This window comes from Patiria miniata, unplaced genomic scaffold (assembly GCF_015706575.1).
Source record: "Patiria miniata isolate m_02_andy unplaced genomic scaffold, ASM1570657v1 HiC_scaffold_10, whole genome shotgun sequence".
Classification (NCBI taxonomy): Eukaryota; Metazoa; Echinodermata; class Asteroidea; order Valvatida; family Asterinidae; genus Patiria; species Patiria miniata.
In genome coordinates, this window is record NW_024037048.1 from 1,557,691 (window position 1) to 1,576,310 (window position 18,620).

The 18,620-nt window shown below is 38.9% G+C and overlaps 1 protein-coding gene and 1 long non-coding RNA gene across 2 annotated transcripts; one reads left to right on the plus strand and one right to left on the minus strand.

Annotated features, from left to right (window-relative positions):
• The first annotated feature begins 4,030 nt into the window (after positions 1-4,030).
• Positions 4,031-10,009, plus strand: LOC119734978. The gene is made up of 2 exons (XR_005272135.1): positions 4,031-4,245; positions 7,554-10,009. It is a non-coding gene; the product is annotated as an uncharacterized LOC119734978 (long non-coding RNA).
• Positions 10,010-10,403: 394 nt separating this feature from the next.
• Positions 10,404-18,153, minus strand: LOC119734968. The gene is made up of 7 exons (XM_038208633.1): positions 18,072-18,153; positions 15,040-15,286; positions 14,025-14,080; positions 13,166-13,330; positions 12,452-12,608; positions 11,843-12,004; positions 10,404-11,337 (listed from the first exon to the last, which is right to left on the minus strand). Exons 1-7 carry the CDS (start codon positions 18,075-18,077, stop codon positions 11,144-11,146), a joined length of 987 nt encoding a protein of 328 aa, XP_038064561.1. The 5' UTR covers positions 18,078-18,153; the 3' UTR covers positions 10,404-11,143.
• Between the last annotated feature and the right edge of the window lie 467 nt (positions 18,154-18,620).

The window sequence follows — 18,620 nt, forward strand, 5'->3', positions numbered from 1 at the left end:
TCACACTTGCCAACACTCTCCATTCCCGACAAACCGTCCAGAAGAATAACTTGGCATGCACCCAACGGTCGAGTTCATATTATAATCAGATTGATTATGAACCTCGCACCACGCCGCTTCAAATCAAGCATCAACAAGACTAGAACAAAATCCTACCCTGGTGCAGATGTTGGAAGCGACCAGGACCTTGTTCTGATGGTCGTGACACTGAAGCTGAAGAATAATTTGCTTAACACGCAGCCAAGCCTCAAATCAAGGTCAACTTTGAAAATCTGAATGATCCAGACGTCGCATCTTCCAGGCTCAGATGGGCGGCAAGTTTGCATCGTCAGAGGAAAAAGACGCAATCTTGGGTACCGGACAAATTCCCCAACCTCTTTGGCAAGAGGAGAAGCCCGAAGAAACACAATCATGCCAACCTAGCTGCAGCAGATTAGTACCGACAGACGAAGAAAACAATGAAGCTGAGAACGACTGGATCAATAAGCAGTGCAAGCCCATGGAACAGGGAATAGCAAACAATTAAGCCAGATACACTATAAAAAAAGGGTCGCAACAGCCGAACAGGGCGACAGAAAAAAGTAAGGCGAACCGTTCCTGGCAGAAAGGGTGGACAAAGTACTGTCAGGAGCTTTACAACTTCCATCAAGCCAAATACCATCCTGATTGACAAAAAAACAAAACAAAACAAAACAAAACAAGGAGGAGAAATAAGGATCCACCTGTGACGAAAGAAGATGTGGTGAAGGCCGCTAGTGTCTCGATCTCAATTCAATTCAATCCAATCCAAGTCCAAACTGTGGAGGCATCAACATTAAAAGCTGATGTGCCCATCAATACCAGACAAAACAAGATAAACAGCACTAATTATATAAGTTTGAAATGATAACAACAGTTAAATATGTGTGTATCAAAACAAAATGCAAACAAAAGATATGCCTTTCCACTTTGATATCTTTTGACAGAGTTATGAGTAATTTTTCAAGAGAGGTCACATTGACCATGGGACCAAGTTTTCCATTTTAGGCATTGGGACAAAGATAACCTAATTGCCTCTGTGTGGATAAAAATTGCCTTGCATACGAAAAAGGTATTTAGCGAGTATAAACACAATTCTAAATAATCACATACATCATAAGCATGTAAACACGTTACAAACAACCAGCAAGAAAGTGTTTAGAAATGTGTTTACTCGCTGAACACAATTTTTTTTTGTAGGTCAGGCATATATCTACACAGAGGCAATTAGTTTACCTTTGTCTCAATGCCTAAAATTAAAAACCGTTGGTCCCATGGTCAATGTGACCTCTCTTGGGAAATTACTCATAACTCTGTCAAAAATTATTAGATTTGGACGTTTGATGTCTCATTTTAAAGTGGAAAGGCGAATCTTTCAAGTCATACCTATATTACCTATGTTGGTTACACATTCTACGTCTGGCATTCCGTTATATTTTGTTTCCAACACTGTGTAACGGTTAAACAAAGTATGAATGAATTTATTTTACATTGTAAAGTACATTAGTATCAAAGAAATAATGGCAAACAATGGGTAGGATACCGGTGAGCAAATAATTGCTATCAAAGCCGGTCTCCTGGAGAAGGTCAGGATCAGTTTAAATGAAATTATATTAATAAATCAATAATATAGGTTTTCCCACCCAACTTCACCAAGTTTTCATTCAATTCAACGCCTGGCTCATTCAATTTAGATTGAAATTGAAAAATCACGCAGTTCGTAATTTGACAATCAAAAGGAGTCATTCAATTTCACTTCCGAACTTTCTATCGTCTTTTAGCTTCACTCATCCCTGTAAAAGATGCATTCCAATTAAAAGTATCGCGTTGTTCATTTAATTTCGTCTGAACCAGTAGTAAGGGGTTGATCGGGCATTCCTTTTCATTAATGGGCAAACATATTTCACATTTTGTCAAGCACGTTTTAAGACTTCCTGCATGTAAATTTTACCTGATGGCTTCAATCCTTAGATGCACACCTCTCTTTCTTAATTAAAGTGTCCGTGCAATGAATTTTTCTCAGGAATACATTTTGTGCAACTTTCTACTACTCTGAAATGTATACAAACTATGTTGACATCGTTTTTTGGGTTAGACTTATTGCAAAGTGCACGTCTTTAATAAACATTTAAAAGTTTCCATGCTGTTCCGGACTACTGAGAGCGCTGGTGCTGTGATGTGATTTCAGAAAGACACTGTTCAGTTCAGGGGTTTTCTTTCAAATTACTCACCCAAAATTTGCTAATTGAAAACAATGGCTCAATGGCTTACTGCCATGCATGTACTGACACAAAGAATAACCAAAGAAAAGATATTTATGACAGCAAAATACCCAAAATTCTAGCAACTTTTTGTGCTGAAATCAAGGGCGGATCCAGAACACAATTTTTTGGGGGGCCAAAACAATTTTTGGTCCTCCAAAAAAGTGGGTCCAAAAATTACGGCGTGGGGTTCGGGGCCCGCTCAAGGGCCCCGAAATTTTTTTGGATTCTAGATGCTCTGTGGTGCGATCTGAGGCAATTTCTGACCACTTTAACCAATGTTTTTTTGAGGAAAAGATGGTGGAGTACTCATTGCCTGCCTTTTTTGCGATGTCACATAAAAAAAAAAAATTGGTTTCATTTTAGGGGGGGGGGGGCATGGCCCCCTTTGGCCCCCCCCCCTGGATCCGCCCTTGGCTGAAATAGCCATGTAACATTAATATGCCCGGAATCACATCAAAGTTTTGCTCATGAATATGGAACTTTGCATCAGCAGATAAACAGAGAAGACACCAAAAACACCCTTCAAAATGGAAAAATAAAACTTGAAAATAAGGTTAAATGTGAAAGGTTTAAAATTAAAAGATGTATTTTCAAGGTTTACATTGACAAATTACTTTGCATGAGCCCTTTAAGAATAAGTGTTTGGTCAGACATACGCAAGAAAACACTTCAGAAATTACCCAAGCAAGAGAAGTGTTCCCGATTATACAACCATTGCTAAACATACATGCCCCGATGTCTGCACGTCAAGAAATCGTCAACGTTGAAAGGAGCCCCTTGATCAAACGTTTAAACAAGTAGAAAAGATCAACTGTGAAAAAGAAATTATATTAGCCCTATTCTTTTCATTACTTCGGTACATGTTGTATCCCTCATATCAGTTAATTTGTTTGTATATTGTTCAGTCCGGTTTTGGGGGAAAATTAACTTCGGAGGAAAATAGGAAAATATATCAATTAAAACATCATATTAATTTGAATGACCAAACGATGAAAGTGATTGCCCATAAACGAATAAGAAACGAAAAGCCTGGTAATACGCTATAAGCCCACGGACGTTCGCTAATGTGAATGGTCAAACGTCAAAAGGTTGCAAAGACTTAATATAAGAATGCTACAAAGTAAGTCTCGAATGCACCAAAACGAAATAGAATGCCCCAAACGAACATTCAGTGCGAAATCTTGGCTGCCTAAAAATGAAATTGGATGCCCCCAAAATGAAAACGAAACCCCAATTTGATCACATGTGCAAAACTCACGCGAAATTGAATGGCTGATAATGAAAATGATTAGAAAAATTCGGAAATTGGCCGGGAAAACCTATAATAGACACGCGGCTAAGCCAACTTTATAATGAATCAGGTATTCTGAGAATTAATCGTGATTTTAGTATTTATATGCACTTGATGTCTAATTATAGTTATAGACGGTGAAAGATAGTTCAAGTGTTTTGGTCCAGAGAAAGAAATGGCATGTTAAGAAAGAGTTGTTCTGACTTGAGGTTTATAATCGATTTTAACTTGACTGGGACAGCAGAGTACGGTTTGTAACCGCGGGTGTTGCCAAATGCATTTGAATTGAGGGCCAACAAAAGAGTTGCAAAGAAATTATTTTCTGCAGGCAAACAGTCCTGTTTAAGTACGGGAACAACTTGAAACGAAGCCAAAGACAGAATTGCGCAGAAAATACGATTATACATTATATGAATTTGCCACAGACTTGGACAAAAGTCTAGTCTGTTAACCCGGCCCCTGTGCTGACATTACAGCGCTGGCGACAATGACCTGATGACCCGTGTATTATGATAAGGTTCCTATTGTGTGCAAATGAGCGAACGCAAAGCGGTTTGGCTTCCTGAGAGTGTGTTTCCTTCATAATTCATGTCGGACCTGTGCATCATGGCACTGTGCATGTCATCTTCAGCTGTGTTCGCTTTTGATGCTTGAGGCGGGAGGCCTAATGTGGTAAGATGAATTATCATATCATAAAAGGATTATGCTTCCTATATAGTTGATTACCTCATGGAGCTAGAAGGAAAACAGAATGTAATGCAGGCCAAATTGCCAGAAACATTGAAAACCAGCTGTTTTGTCTCCTTGATAGGTTTTACGTTTAATATCACAGTATTGTTGTGTGTATGTTCAGTTCAATAGTGGGGGTCTTTTGACGGTCATCGGGGAGCCCCTGTTGTCGTTTATAAATTGATTCAAGGCAGTGATCGATAACAACCATCATCATTTCACGTGCAGTCATCATGCTCAAAGTAAAGCCACAAAGCATGCGTGGGACAGTGGACTATGTGCATCATGTATATGGTTGTAACTGGCCTGTAGGTTTTTAATTCCCAGACAATTTTGGAAAATGTGCATTTGAATTTGGCGCTGATTTTGAGAACGACAAAATATATCCTGGTTGCATTTTCGCATTAACTAGCATTTGATTTCATTTTGCATCATTCAAATAAACGAATGTTCACATGCATAACGTTTCATTTAAAGAATTACAAATACGTGATTATACTATAGGCTTTCGGTTTAACGTATGCGTTGCTGATTATTTCGAATGTGCAATCTAATTCGCAGAAAATCAATTTTTTTTTGGGACACGGGCTGAATTTAACATTCTTTTTCATTTGCTGTACGTTAAATTCGCACATTCTGCATTCCATTAAAATGTTTAAAGGTTTTTACAAATCATGATACAAATTGGTTGATTGTGTTGTTTGTAGGCCTAATTGATCATTATGGTTGTTCTATTCACAACGGACTGTGAAATGTATGCAAATGAAATATTAAAATTATATAAATCTGACCAAAATAAAATCATTCCAAATAATAGGCATAGGCCTGTTATTTGGACGTCAAGGGAACTGGGGAACTTTTTATTGTTGGTTCTTTGTCTTCATTGTATATTAATGTATTTCTGTTTTGCTTAAGTTCTCTCTCATTTTATGAGTTCTATTGTCTATCCTCAATGACCTGCAACCATTACTGGATATTTTAGTGGGGCTATGTGAACTGCGACACTTTTCCATATGATGTGATTGTGGCAAATGCTGAGCAAAAATAGAACGATTTTTTTCCATCTTGTGTTTTTATATAAGATTTATTACAATATATAGTTGGTATGTTTCAAAAGCCCACACTCTTGGTTTAGTTCAGTCATTAATGAATATTCAAACATTCAATCATTCAATCAAACATGCCTCATGTTACTTTTGTTAACACATACCTCAATGAACTTCATTTTTGACCATTCATAGGTCATGTAAATACTGAGCGGGATAACGGCTGCACACTGTAGCGAAATAGATTGATGATCAATGAAAAGGAACAGGATTGCAGATGTGCCTTCGATTTTGCGCTAAAAAATAATGTAATGTCAATATACCAAATTTAGTGCACATTCGGGCAATCGTACGCTGAACGACTGAATGCACCTTCATTAGTAATAGAATTATCATTTGTTAAATAGAAGCAGGGATTTGGAACGTTCATTCTTTTTTGCACGAAATTTCATTTTACAAATTCATATACACATTTTCCAAAATTGTCCGGGAAAACCTATTATTAATTTACTTCTGGACCGAACTACAACTGGCATTGATAGCGCCCTCATATTGTGTTCTCCGCATATCTCAAAGACGATGGCGTTCTTCCAAGACTTGTATCTTTGATTTTGCAAAAAAATCAGAACCCTGTTTTTTTTTTTCGTTTTTCGGGGCCCTTAACTGGGCCCCGAACTTCTCGCCTCAATTTTTGGGACCCACTTTTTTGGGGGACTGAATTTTTTTGCACCCCCCCCCCAAAAAAAAATGTGTCCTGGATTCACCCTAATTGCCTTCGAACGGTTTTTCAAGCAGTGCTTTTCTTCCTCTATTTATATTTTCATAATATTTTATCCGCCTTAATCCTAGCCTTTCGCCAAGGCCATCGTGGCTTAGAGCTGCGAACCTGCGAGCGACTGGAGCAAAGACTGAGTGGCGAAGCCATGCGCACGAGGCCCGCCTTTACTATTTGATTTTGTTGAATTAGTCATATTTTTTATGCAAATAAGTAGCTGAAAGATTAACCAATCACAACGCGGATTTTGCCTAGTTGCGTCCATTTGTGAAGGAAGGTGAGTAATGGAAAACGTAAGAGACAGTAACTATTCAGATAAATAAATTAAGTTCACACACTCATTTAATTTCTTTAAATACTTTTATAAGTAAAATTAAAATAAGGTTATGAAAGAACAACTACGCCGTCACGATCCCCGCGATCCGAGGAGAACTACTCGCATTTTTTTTGTTTTTTAATCTTGCGCAAGCCTGCAGGGGGTGCGCGCGTCCGGATAGTAGCCACGCCCGCGCGCGCCCAAAAAGGCTTATGATTGGTTGGAATTCTGCTACCCCTTTTATTTAGGGTAGTAAAAATCGAGATTATAAAGAAAAACATAACGAATTCTTGACAAGTTGGAAAGAACTGCTCCTCGTGGCTTCGCCACTCGCGTGTGTGGTCTCCCGCTAGCTCCAGTCGCTTCCCGGCACGGCCGCGGCTTTGCCGCTTCGTCTAATGCCGGCAAGTTAAAGATATAGTCCATCATGTGTAATTTGTGCATATTGTTCGTTTGAAGCAACAAAAGTGTTCAAAATCTAATGAAAGATACTGAACAACTAACCTAATGAAGTTTCAGCTCAGCTTCAGCTGTGTATTCCGAGAAAAACAGCATTCTAGGATCTCAATTTCAAATCAAAAGTTGCTGAATCATGTTTTGAATTGTTTTGAATTGCAGCTTTACGCGATGTCGCGCACTGATCCGACGAATTATAGCAACCGCGCGCGCCTGTGCGTCGTGCCAATGCTTGCGCGCGCTGTGCCGAATAACAAAACGCACTACTAATTTAAATTTTCCTACGGTGCGTCTTAAGACGCACCGTTGGAAAGGCCTAGCCTTCTTTCGTTGATTACTTCAAAATGATAGCTTGCCAGAAAGATTAATTTCACAGGGAGTTTAGTCCCCTTACTATCTTTCAACCAAGTATGTTTTTCAACAATAATAAGCCAGTTACTTTTTCGGATGGCTGCAAATGATGGACTATAGCTTTAAGCCACGATGGACTGGGCGACAGGCTACCTTAATCCAGTCGTGAAGTCCAGTTTTTTGCTGGGTTGTAATTATTTTAAGCGCCCCGTTGTTTTTTGTTTTGGTATTCCTTGGGTAACGAAAATGTTCTAAATAAATTATAAAACCTCTTTCTAAACACTATTTATCATTTTATTTTGCACAGAATTGTTTGAATCTGAAGAAACCCAACTAGAACTCCCGCATACATCCCGGTAGTCTCTGGCATTCTGCAGAATACAAATCAATTTTCTGCAGGTACAGACAGAAATTTGATATCTTCCATTTCCAGAATCCAGAGGATAATCTTTCAAAAGAAAATCTACAGATATCAAGAATGCCTCATCGAACTGATTCCGGACTGTCCACGCACCCTATGCACCAGATCAACAATACCACTAATGTCAACAGCGCCACCATACGACGACATCGTTTAAACTGTTCGACAATATCGGAATTGTCGAAGCGGTCTCGTGAGAATGTACCAGATCGAGATGTCAATAAATGCCATGTTGAAGTTGGTGCTAAAAACCCATGGGGACCGTACTTCAAAAGCAGAACAGACTTTCTGGATTTGCACCTTGTGTGAAGAAACGTGGGAAAAAGATAAAGACTCCTGGGCCACAAGTGGTTAAATCATGGAGCTGTAATCCTTTTTATAGCTCCATGGTTAAATGGACTGATGTTTAACTTGAGAACAAGCAGTGGAAATCTTTACAAATTGGACGAAACAATGGATGATTTAAAAAGAGGATGAGTGTATTAAGACCCAAAGAGACTTAGGGCTATCGAGTCCCTATTTAAAATTGGCGTTCCGTCTTACCACGAAATAGTTGGGTTCCTGCGGCGTTGCTGTCGGGAATAATCCTTAAAGACTAATATCATCTAAGAATTCAAAACTAGGGCCGCCGAGTACTCCTTTATGTGTCACAAAGATTTAAAAAGAAAAAGTTGTCTATGTCTTACAACGCTTAGCTAAGATCCTCAGTCTTTATGGTAGTTTGAAAATCGTTCATTATGACTGAAAATCCTCTTATCCTTCGCGTTTTACGATAATCTTTTAAAAGTTTTTGTTAGCAATTACGGCTTCATTCTTTTTCAGTGTTCGAAGATGATGAATTTTCATAACGTTTTTTTGGTCATATCCAAGCCTGTTAATTGCTGCTGAACATGACACTGCACGACACTTTAGTTACTTGTTGTATGCGTATATATATCATTAGCCAATTCGCCCTTTCTCTAGCTTTTGATAATTCTTTTTTGACTGAACTAGTTGTGCCTTCTTTAATATTATTTTTTCATTTTGTACGTGTATTAACTGACCGTCAATTGTTATTTATCATGTTTTATGACAATGGGGCAAATCCAGTTTGGTGGAACGTTGGTACTGTGTGATGCAATTGGGTGCTGTGTATTTGCTTGTATATGCATAATATACATTTTCATGAGCACTGCGTAATGCTGTTAATTGAGAGAACAGCTGATATTTTTTGCAGAAAAAAAATCAATTCGCGTCCAATTTCACATCTTGCTCGTTCGGTTAGGCGAAACTTTCATTCAAATTCCTATGAAAATGGGCAATCGTTTTCAATCCAGACTCAGTTTAGCGAAAGTTCCAAATATTTCAGGGTATATCTTCATTCGCGTGTAGAAAGTATGCAGCAAAGCGCCAGGTTTACGACATTTGGGTTTCAGTCCTGCTGAGAAATTAAATTTGGTGCATAGGATTACGTTTATAAGTGGCAGTTGCATTTTATAGCAAGATGTTAGGCATATGTTTTAAAAACCCAGTCTACATGCTTACAGCTTCAGGACAAGACCCAGACCCGACTCTATTGTCTCTCCACTCATGCGATGCGAAATAGGTGTCGTTTCCCCATGACAATTAACATTCCATTTGGTGAAAGAACGACAAAGGTAATCCTCGAAGGAATGTCCATTAACTGGCAAAAGACACTTCCACATAAAAGCCGTCTTCCGACAGTATGAAAGAAATGTCTCCAGCATTAGACCGTGATGCTGGTGGTCTCGACAAAGCAAACTATTTGGTCATTCAGGTTAACATCCGCGAGATCGATATACGATCCCTGTCTGCATTCCTAAATCGTGTCTACCCACATTAATAGATATTGTTGAAAAGCTGCGTCTGGCCAATACAAAAGTTTGTTTTGATACGAAATTGATCCTTCTATTGGTGACTGATCATCCGAAACTCCCGTTTCGCTTTCAACAAGAGATTGAAAGTGTAGTAGGGCCTATGTTATACATGTATACTGTAACTTGTGGAAATGTATTACTGCTGCCTGCGTTCCATAGCTATGACTATAGCTATGCCCTCCAATCCACCTTTGTCTCAAAGGCCAATGCATCTCGGACAGTGCCCCGCATGCTTGAAATAGGGGGATTAGTATGTGCCAACATTTTTGGTTTGTAGATCACGTGCGTTTGCAGAATTTGCTTTTTAAATATATATTATATATAGGCCTAATGTAAATAATTTTATTTACAAATCAGTTTTTCTACGGAATTATGTTAAATTGCTGAATGCAAACGAGGGACATAAATATAGTAAAGCAAATATAAAGTTATAATGCATAAACCTGTCAATGAACAAAAACTGAACAACATTTGCTGCTTGTAGAAGTTATTTTTATTGTCCTATTCATAAATATATAAATAAATAAATAAAGTCAACTTTGTCTGCAATGCATTTTGGCTGTCAAATATATACAAGTTCCGCTTTTTATAAATACACACAAGTTGGAATACCATGAGAATGAATTTAACTTATGACTTCAGAGAAACTGTAGTTAAAACATTTCAAAGTGCAACTTAAAAAAATGGCATCTACAACAACATGCATACTCGTATGGGTTGTACTCCCAACATATAATAAAAGTTCACTTTACTGCATTGTTATCGTTTGGATGTTAATAATGACGATTTTGTTCAATGGCGTAATGTAAGGATTTTGGTCATCCTCCATCACCCACTCGCCGACACGAATTACGCCATTGATTTTGTTACTGCCTCAACAAAATGGTTGATTAGAAAGAGCTGATACGTCTAAAGGCATGTTGAACATTTAAGGTTGACCTCAAATTAATTTTATTGACATTTGTTATCAAACCACAATGCATTTCCACAAATGTATATTCAATATTGTTTAAAGAGATTAATGACTATACACAACTTTGTGTCGTCGTAGTGACAAGTATTGAATACATGAATTGAAACGTCATTCACCATTCCACAGCCATGAGTATGCTTTAATATCTTGAAAGACTGAAACACACCATTTAGATTAAAGTCACTATACTTAATAAATAATAAATAAATAGTTTACAATACATTCGAAAGTGTCAAATAATTAGTTGTGAATAAAGTTATGAATTATTTCATGATGGTTGTAAATGCGAATTACATAACCCAAAAAGTCAGCGCAGCACAATAAAAAATGCTGCATGGTCATGATAAAGCATACAAGTTTGAACCCGAAAGCTTGCTTCATAAAAACTGGAGGAAATAAAAACCCGATGTCCATTTAGGCCTGTTGGGTGATAATTCAGCAACCCCGAAAAGAAGGCTTGGATTGTTGGCGAATGAACTGCTGAAATCAAATCAAACTCTACTTCTGAATAGCTCATACTGCCGCATTCTCAGAACTGATGCGCTGAAAATACCTCAGCATTCATACAAATAAATATAGCAAAATGATAGTTTATACAATGGAAAACATAATAGGTTTGGTCTTGGTCATACGTAAGGAGCAAAGACTGATTGTACGCTAATGTCGCATTCACATGCCACCCTTATTTGCTGTACTGTAGGTTCCCAATCCTCCACGTACATTACCTGACCTGAGGGAGACGTGCTTGAAGCTACTGAGCAGTGCCCAGTTCGTCGTAGTACTGTCAGGCTGAGTGTTCGCTCGCTACATCGACCACCACCTGATGAAAAGCAGAAAGTCAAGTCATCTGTGATTAGGGAAATTCACTTTTCATGCATATTTTGGGAAGTTATGTTTTGTCAGTGTTCAAGTTGCCCAGATACTGTGATAATGAGAATATTTGTAATCTTATACTCTGCCAACAGAATAAACGAATACACTTGTACTTCATTGCAAAAGCACTTTAACATCTACATTCCCCACTTCATTTGTTCCCATTCCACTTCATCCGTATTCACGTTTGGTTTCACGTACTTGTGCATTATCTATAGGGCAACATTTATTCCAATTTGTTATTTCACTTATGCACAACCGTTGGCCCATTATAGCCCCATTTAGGTCATAATCGCCATCAAAGTTGCTGCATTGCTATTTTATTTCTGTATATACCATATTTATAATAGTATCGCTTCATTTAAAGGGTAACACACCCCCCCAAAATTGCTAAAACACCAAGTTAAAGAATAAAAGTGTTTTTCACTCATGCAAAGTATTTGAAAAATTACCTGAAAGACATTCTGTGTTACTGCTGCAAACGACTTCGTTGATGTACCGCGGAAAAAGGTCGTCGGAAAGTTCGGTTGTTGCCGCACACGAGTCGCACATGCGTATAAAGCCTTGGTTAGTCTCCTGACCACTCCTCACACAGTAATTGGATACTGTCGTCCCTGCAGACAAGGACAAGAATGAAATGGTATCCGAAAAAAGGTTCAGATGATTGCATTGTTGAAAATTGAGGACTTTCGTCAAGTTTGTTTGAGTCCTTGCGACGGGTTAACATTAGGGTGATTGCTGATAGAGGAAAACAATCTCAGTGATTGCTGCCAGACGAAAAAAAAAAGAGTTTCTTATTAAATATAATAATAATAATTGAAATTAAAGACGAATTTGTAATGATGCATTGTGTCTCCATTTTTTTTATTAAAAAAATTGTATGTTTTCCCACTTTAAAATGATTTAGAGATCAACCATTTCACATCTTGTTAATTTGGTGCTCGTGGTTTTGGTTTGTAAATGCTCAGAAACAAACCAGTACCAAATGGTGTCGTTGCAGGAAAACTCAACGCCTCGATCCTCATGACACAAGGCACAAAAATGCGTGTTGGTAAACTGACCTACGACGGATCTTCTGACCCGGGGGACATTGACTTCTTCCGGTGTGACGAGGCTGGCACGGATAGCTTGTATGTGTGGATGTGACAGGGATTCCCCCAAGCTCTGATTGCCTCTAAGCACCGCTTCGATCTCCAGCTTAGTTAGCCTGTCAAGTTCCTGCGATTTAAACGATTGACAGCCCAAGATCAAGTCCAAAGTAAGATATTACAGGCGGAACAATAATGTGGCGTGGGCTACAGGACATTGCATTCTTCAATTATTATTGCCATTTATAAATTGAAAACATTGTGGAATCAACATCGACATATTCTTTATGTCTCTCCAGGAGCTTAAGACTGTAGGCCTATACATGGATTTTACATTTTTTTAAACAGACGATTTATTGCATTATCTCTTTCTACGGAGAGGAAATTCAAGTCTTGTCCTGAACTTGTTTCCCCTTCCGTTTTATATAGAGGAATCTTCCAAACAAATTGCAATTTTTGTATTTCTTTATAACGTAACATTTGTAAACTTACATTAAAATGCCTCTGAAAAGAATTGAGAAATTTGTTTTAGTCTCTCTAGTTCATTTTCTTCAGTAAAATTTTTCTAAGTCTGAAATAATGTGATTTGGACCAGTGCTGATTATCTTCTAAAGACGGGGAGTGGGCTTGGTCTTGTGTGTCTCTCTCCAAGGCCCCAGTCTGACCTGGAGTTCAATCTGAACCTACCTCATTTTTATGATGTGGAATGAGACTAGTGAATCCCTGATGTGATTTGTCAGCGTATCTCGTATTGATTTGTCCCATGCTTTGAAGTAACTCCATCAATTCATCGCCTGTCTGTCGTCTGCAGCGGGACGTTCTGCGTATTCTTGTTGGTACATGCGTATGGGTCTGTGTCAATATCAGAGATATAAATAAAACATGCTTATGCTATTGTTGTTCAATGCTTTGGCAGGAATAAAAGCTGGTCAAAGTGATGTAAGATTGCACCCGAAAACAAGGAGGTAATATTCTGCATGTAAAAGTGCACAAACATTCATATAATTTGATGTTCATCTGTTTGGTTGGTCAAATAAAACCTCTCCAACGTATCTAAAAACAGATTGGTTAACATAATCAATCATTGGTTGAAATAACCAACAATTGTTTAATAATTATGTGTCCAACCATTGGTAGGTTGGACACATATTACACAATTGTTGGTTATTTAAACCGTTGATTGGTTATGTTAACAAATGTTGTTTTTAGAGTGTAAGCAATTCATTTCACTCGCGAGGATTACCGAAGCAGGCATACGTTTCAGAAGATAAAACTGTGTACATTCTGCTGAGGATTTATTACTATTTTCAGTCTACGTCCAAAATACTTATTTGGGGTAGATTTTCGTCGTTTCTGAAGTTTTTCTCCACGTTATTATTAAGTAGGTTTATCTACATTTCCAGTTGTTTTTGTGCACTGGACCCATATTTTTGACAAATAGAGTTTGTGTCACCGAAAGAAATTAGCCAAAAATTCATGCAATCAATGATTTCATGTAGAATGATAATACTTTTCTGTTGGGGGAGGCGGGGGGGGGGGGGCTAACCTTTTCGTTTTCCGTGAAGCTGTCGGAGAGATGTAGATTCGTCCTCTGCTTTTCGGCTGTGGAAAAAAAACCGATACAGTTTAATTAGACGAAGGGGGAGTTCATCGAAATGTCAAGTGGGTTTCGATTGCTGCATTTTCTGTTGATTCCTCCACTAAGTTGAGAAATGTGATGCGCGCGTCAATCACTGCAAAAGGGCGTCGGGAATTATGGAGAGGTTTGTGGAATGAAGGAAGGTCTGCGTACGAAGGATGCGCTTCATGTGGGGTGTCGCTTTGTCGTGGGTTGAAAGTGGTAGCGCATTTGGGCACCAAGGTTAAGTACTTGGAATTTATATTTGGCTGGGAACAGCGCAATCTGATCAGGACCCATGGTTAAGTGCTGATGAGGATATCGGGCACGATATAGATTTCAACAATAAGATGTTATTCGCAGAGGCTCGTGCTTGAGATTGCACGATAACAAGTGGTTGGGTGCGTCTGTTCACCCGTTGGAGTGGTGAAAATGAACACTGACAATATGAAAGAAAATACTCACCCTACTCATCCAATCTGGATTAAAAAGATACCAGTTGAATTCCGACAACAACGTCTGGAAACGTGTTTCGTAACTTTTCCAGAAAGCCTCTGTTTCATCCGTTTTACATACGTACTATTCCCTAGACGTCTTTAAACCCCTGTCTTAAATGACCCCCTTAAATAAGCCCCTTCCCACATCCAGCCCCCCCCCCCCCAAGTTGATTTTCTGATTGAAACAAAAATCATTTTTGACACCTTTCTTTGCTCCTTGTACATCAAACTAGCATGTCCAAAAACTGGACAAACATAATTATTCCATCACTGAAGTAACTGCTCAGGAGAAAGCGACGTTTTATATATAGACCGCAATTATGCGGTTGGGCCGAAAATTATTCTTGAAGATAAACGAACTTTAGCAAAGCTAGGGGTAACCAAATCAGTTTGGTATATTGGTATTGTTCTTTTTCCATCTTCAAAATTCGTTGATTGGTTCTCACCTGATTGTGAAACACTCGAATTTCTTCCGCTGTTAATGTACAGTAAAATCTTTCTCATGGCTTGTTCGGTAGTCATCTGTTCGTTCGGTTGCGTTCTGCTGTGTGCACGTAACGTTTGTCTGTCCGTCGTTCCGAATAACCTTTCATCAGAAGTTGTTTCTGATCTTGAGCTCTTCAGAGGAATACCCGTGGTTGTAGTACTTATCAGGAGTAGTGTTATTGCCATAGTAACCGTCGTCATGCTAACCTGTGAGTTGATCAAAATGAACACAATTCAGCGCATCAAAATCCACTTCTTTGAAAAGACCACCAAGTCCTGGAGAATGTTGTGCAACATGTAGCTGGTTTTGTGAAATACCTAGTCGGCCCCAGTGCGATCGCATGTCATTCATTACTTCGTGAGTCGCGTGGCAACCCACTATAATGATCAGGTTAGACTGGGGAGCGTATATGACCACGAGGCTAAACAGTGTGAATTTATGGGCATCGTTGTCTTGGTTTTGGAAATTATACAAGGTGTGGACACAAATGACCGCATGGGGTGTGTACAAATTTATTTGTTTGAATCTCAGTGCCACTGCTGAATTCGAGGAAAAGAGAAAGCATAGGAGTGTTACCCACAACAGTCGCTCCTTATTCTGAACGGAAATTTGATGACGTCTATCAACAAACAACGGATCAACGGCAGACGGCCAAGTATGACGGGTAAAGTTCACCACTCTGTACTTAAGGACATTTCAACATGCGTCTATTAGGCCAAAAAAAAAGTCTCCGGTTTCTGGTATGGAGCTTGCCCAAAAAGTGGTGCGGCGACGCGTTTTTTTTTTTTTTTTACCTGATTTTTTTGCTTCAAATGTTGGCTGATGACTGCAAATGGTGCCCGACTAAACTTAGTGCAAATATATGGGAGTCCAGAGAGGCCACATAAAGCTTATTCTCGACCATAACCCAATCTAAAAACACGTTAAAATTGTGCAGCAGAAGGATTCCAGTCAAACCAGTGAGTTTGGCGGTTTTGAGACATCATCTTTCATTGAAAAAAAAAACGTTTTCATTGCCGACGCGCATGGCTACGGCGACTTTTTTTTTTGGCCTTAGGTCTGCATGAATGCAGGTTTTGGTGTATCCATCTGGAAAATCAGTTGACGTTTAGATCCTCTGGACCCCACAAGGGGGACGGCGGAGGAGGATCTGATCCAGCAAGGGGGATTGACGGGGGATCGACGGCAGTTAGGCGTATGTAAAAGCGAGCGGTATCGGGTCTGATTTGGATCTCATCCGGCTCTCTCGATCCCCATTTGGGAAAGATAAGAGATCCGGGTCTGGCACACTTTTCAGTTAATTATTACTTCATAAAGTTAACAAACATTCCCTATGCGTTAGGAATATTACAATATGATGAACATTTATACTGAACACTACATTCCACAGTACGGATAATATGAACAGTTTGCGATTATTTCTTCATGCTATAAATAGACAGTCGAAAAAAAATCCGCATCGCTCAGGCGCAAGATTGTTAAAATGAAGGGTTTTTATAGTGACGTTATATGGAGCATGCAATGGCTGCATGTGCAGGCATCTATATAGATTAACATGTTTCATTCGACAAAAGTCAGCAATCGTCATCGGGACAAATATGAACGGTGCCTTGAGTTTATGCCTTGGTTGTGAAAGTAGTAATGTACAAAAGTTATTACCAAGTTTTGATAGTATACACCCATTGATGCCGTTCAATTTAAAATTCACTGTCATTTGTATTTATACCGCGAATACATGTTTTCCTCGATTTTGCTCAGACAATTTGCACAGATACAGACTAAAAGCGCAGGTAAAGCGCAGCAAACGATATCGGCTTACCTTATACTTTGTTGGATTCAGAAATCTCTGTCTCTCAAGTCTTATTGTCCTGCTCTTTAGTCTGTGGGACATCGGCAGACGAGTTTTCATGAGGAGTTGTCATATTTCCGTTATAGTTTTACCCATGGGTTAGGCTATATCGCGTCTAGCTACACATGTTACCGTTTGGCTAGTAATAGGCCTAGTATCTATTTAAGGCCACATAACTGTCGCTGCTTTCAACCGGCAACGAAAAGGGTTATGACCCAGACAAAAATGGCTAAATCACGTGCTTATCGCATCATACCGAGACACGTCTTGTATAAGCATGTAAGGCTACAGAGACCGATGGGAGCTGAGCATCTCAAAACGATTTCAACGAAATGTGTTTCATTTAAACTCGGGTTAATACTTTGCATATACTTTCAACAGTCCTTTCGAGAAAAAGAGGTCAACATATGGTCCAAACATTTTCAAACCTCCTTTTTCACAAATCAGTAATTTCAGTCATGATGTGAACTTCTTCTAATTAGTACGACCCTCCTAGATTATTTTAATCCACAAATTACTGTTGGGTAAAGCATTAATTGAAAATATGAGCGCCTTAGTTAGAACATTCAGCACATTATGTCAAAAAAAGTGACAGGTTCTTAAAGATGATACCCCATGATCTTAAATTTCTAAATTAGGTTTCAATAAAAAAAATATTTTGTTTCGATTTTGGGCGTCTAAAACCCTCTGAAAAAGGGCTTTCATTTTGTGTAGGCCCTACATAACCTGCCCAGCGTCTCCTTTAAAAGTGAATAACTTGTGTTTTGCTAGTAAACACAAGTCTATGTTTTCTTGGGAATCCATCTTTTAAGGTTGGCAGTAACTTGGTCGAAACTTAACTTAAAAAAAGGAAAAAAGTTAAATTACAAAACACATTATGAATTTGACAATACGTCAGAAGACAGAAGTTGAGACCTATTACTGCATGTCCATTCATTAGGAAAACTTGTGGTGCCATAAGAAATATTAAATTTAAATTTTGTTCCTTGCTTGTGAGTTCCTTACTCGTGAGGAGAGCAGCGCAATATCTCTCACCCATCCACCCCAACCCCCCCCCCCCCAAAAAAACACCCCAAAACAAAGATAAATTAAACCAAAAATAATAACTAAATCGAGTTTGACGCACTGATTTTCAAGCCTACCTTCATACTTGTTTCTTGGTCTTGTTTCCGGTTTCTTGTGTAATTATACTGAAGGCCTATCAATCAATAATAAGCAAGATTCTGTTAAATCGCTGTTGTCCGGTTGAACACCACCACTCTTGATTCGTCGCGCATGTTCACAAAATAAATTGGTTCGCTTTATAACATTTCCCCCGGAAAAAAATTCCGGAACTCCGGCGCCAATTTCCGTAACCAAAATAGCCTAGATCCGTGGATATCCGCAACAATTTGAAATCCAATTGGTGCATTGTGATGTGAAACACACGTAATCATTGGTTGCTCTGCTCGTGGGAGTGACGGCATGACGTGTCCACCTTTAAGACTTTCACGAGTGGGAAACAGCACTTTGAGTAATTAAGTAGGTATGTGGTGCCGTGTGTAATATGAAAGTAGGTGAACTCGGAATATAATCCCCGAGGATTGTTTTTTACCCATTTGGTTATAATTATGGTAAAAGTGCTCCCCTTGAGAGTATGGAATTCACCACTTGAACTTCTCTGAAAGCCAATGGCATAGAGGTCAAAAGGA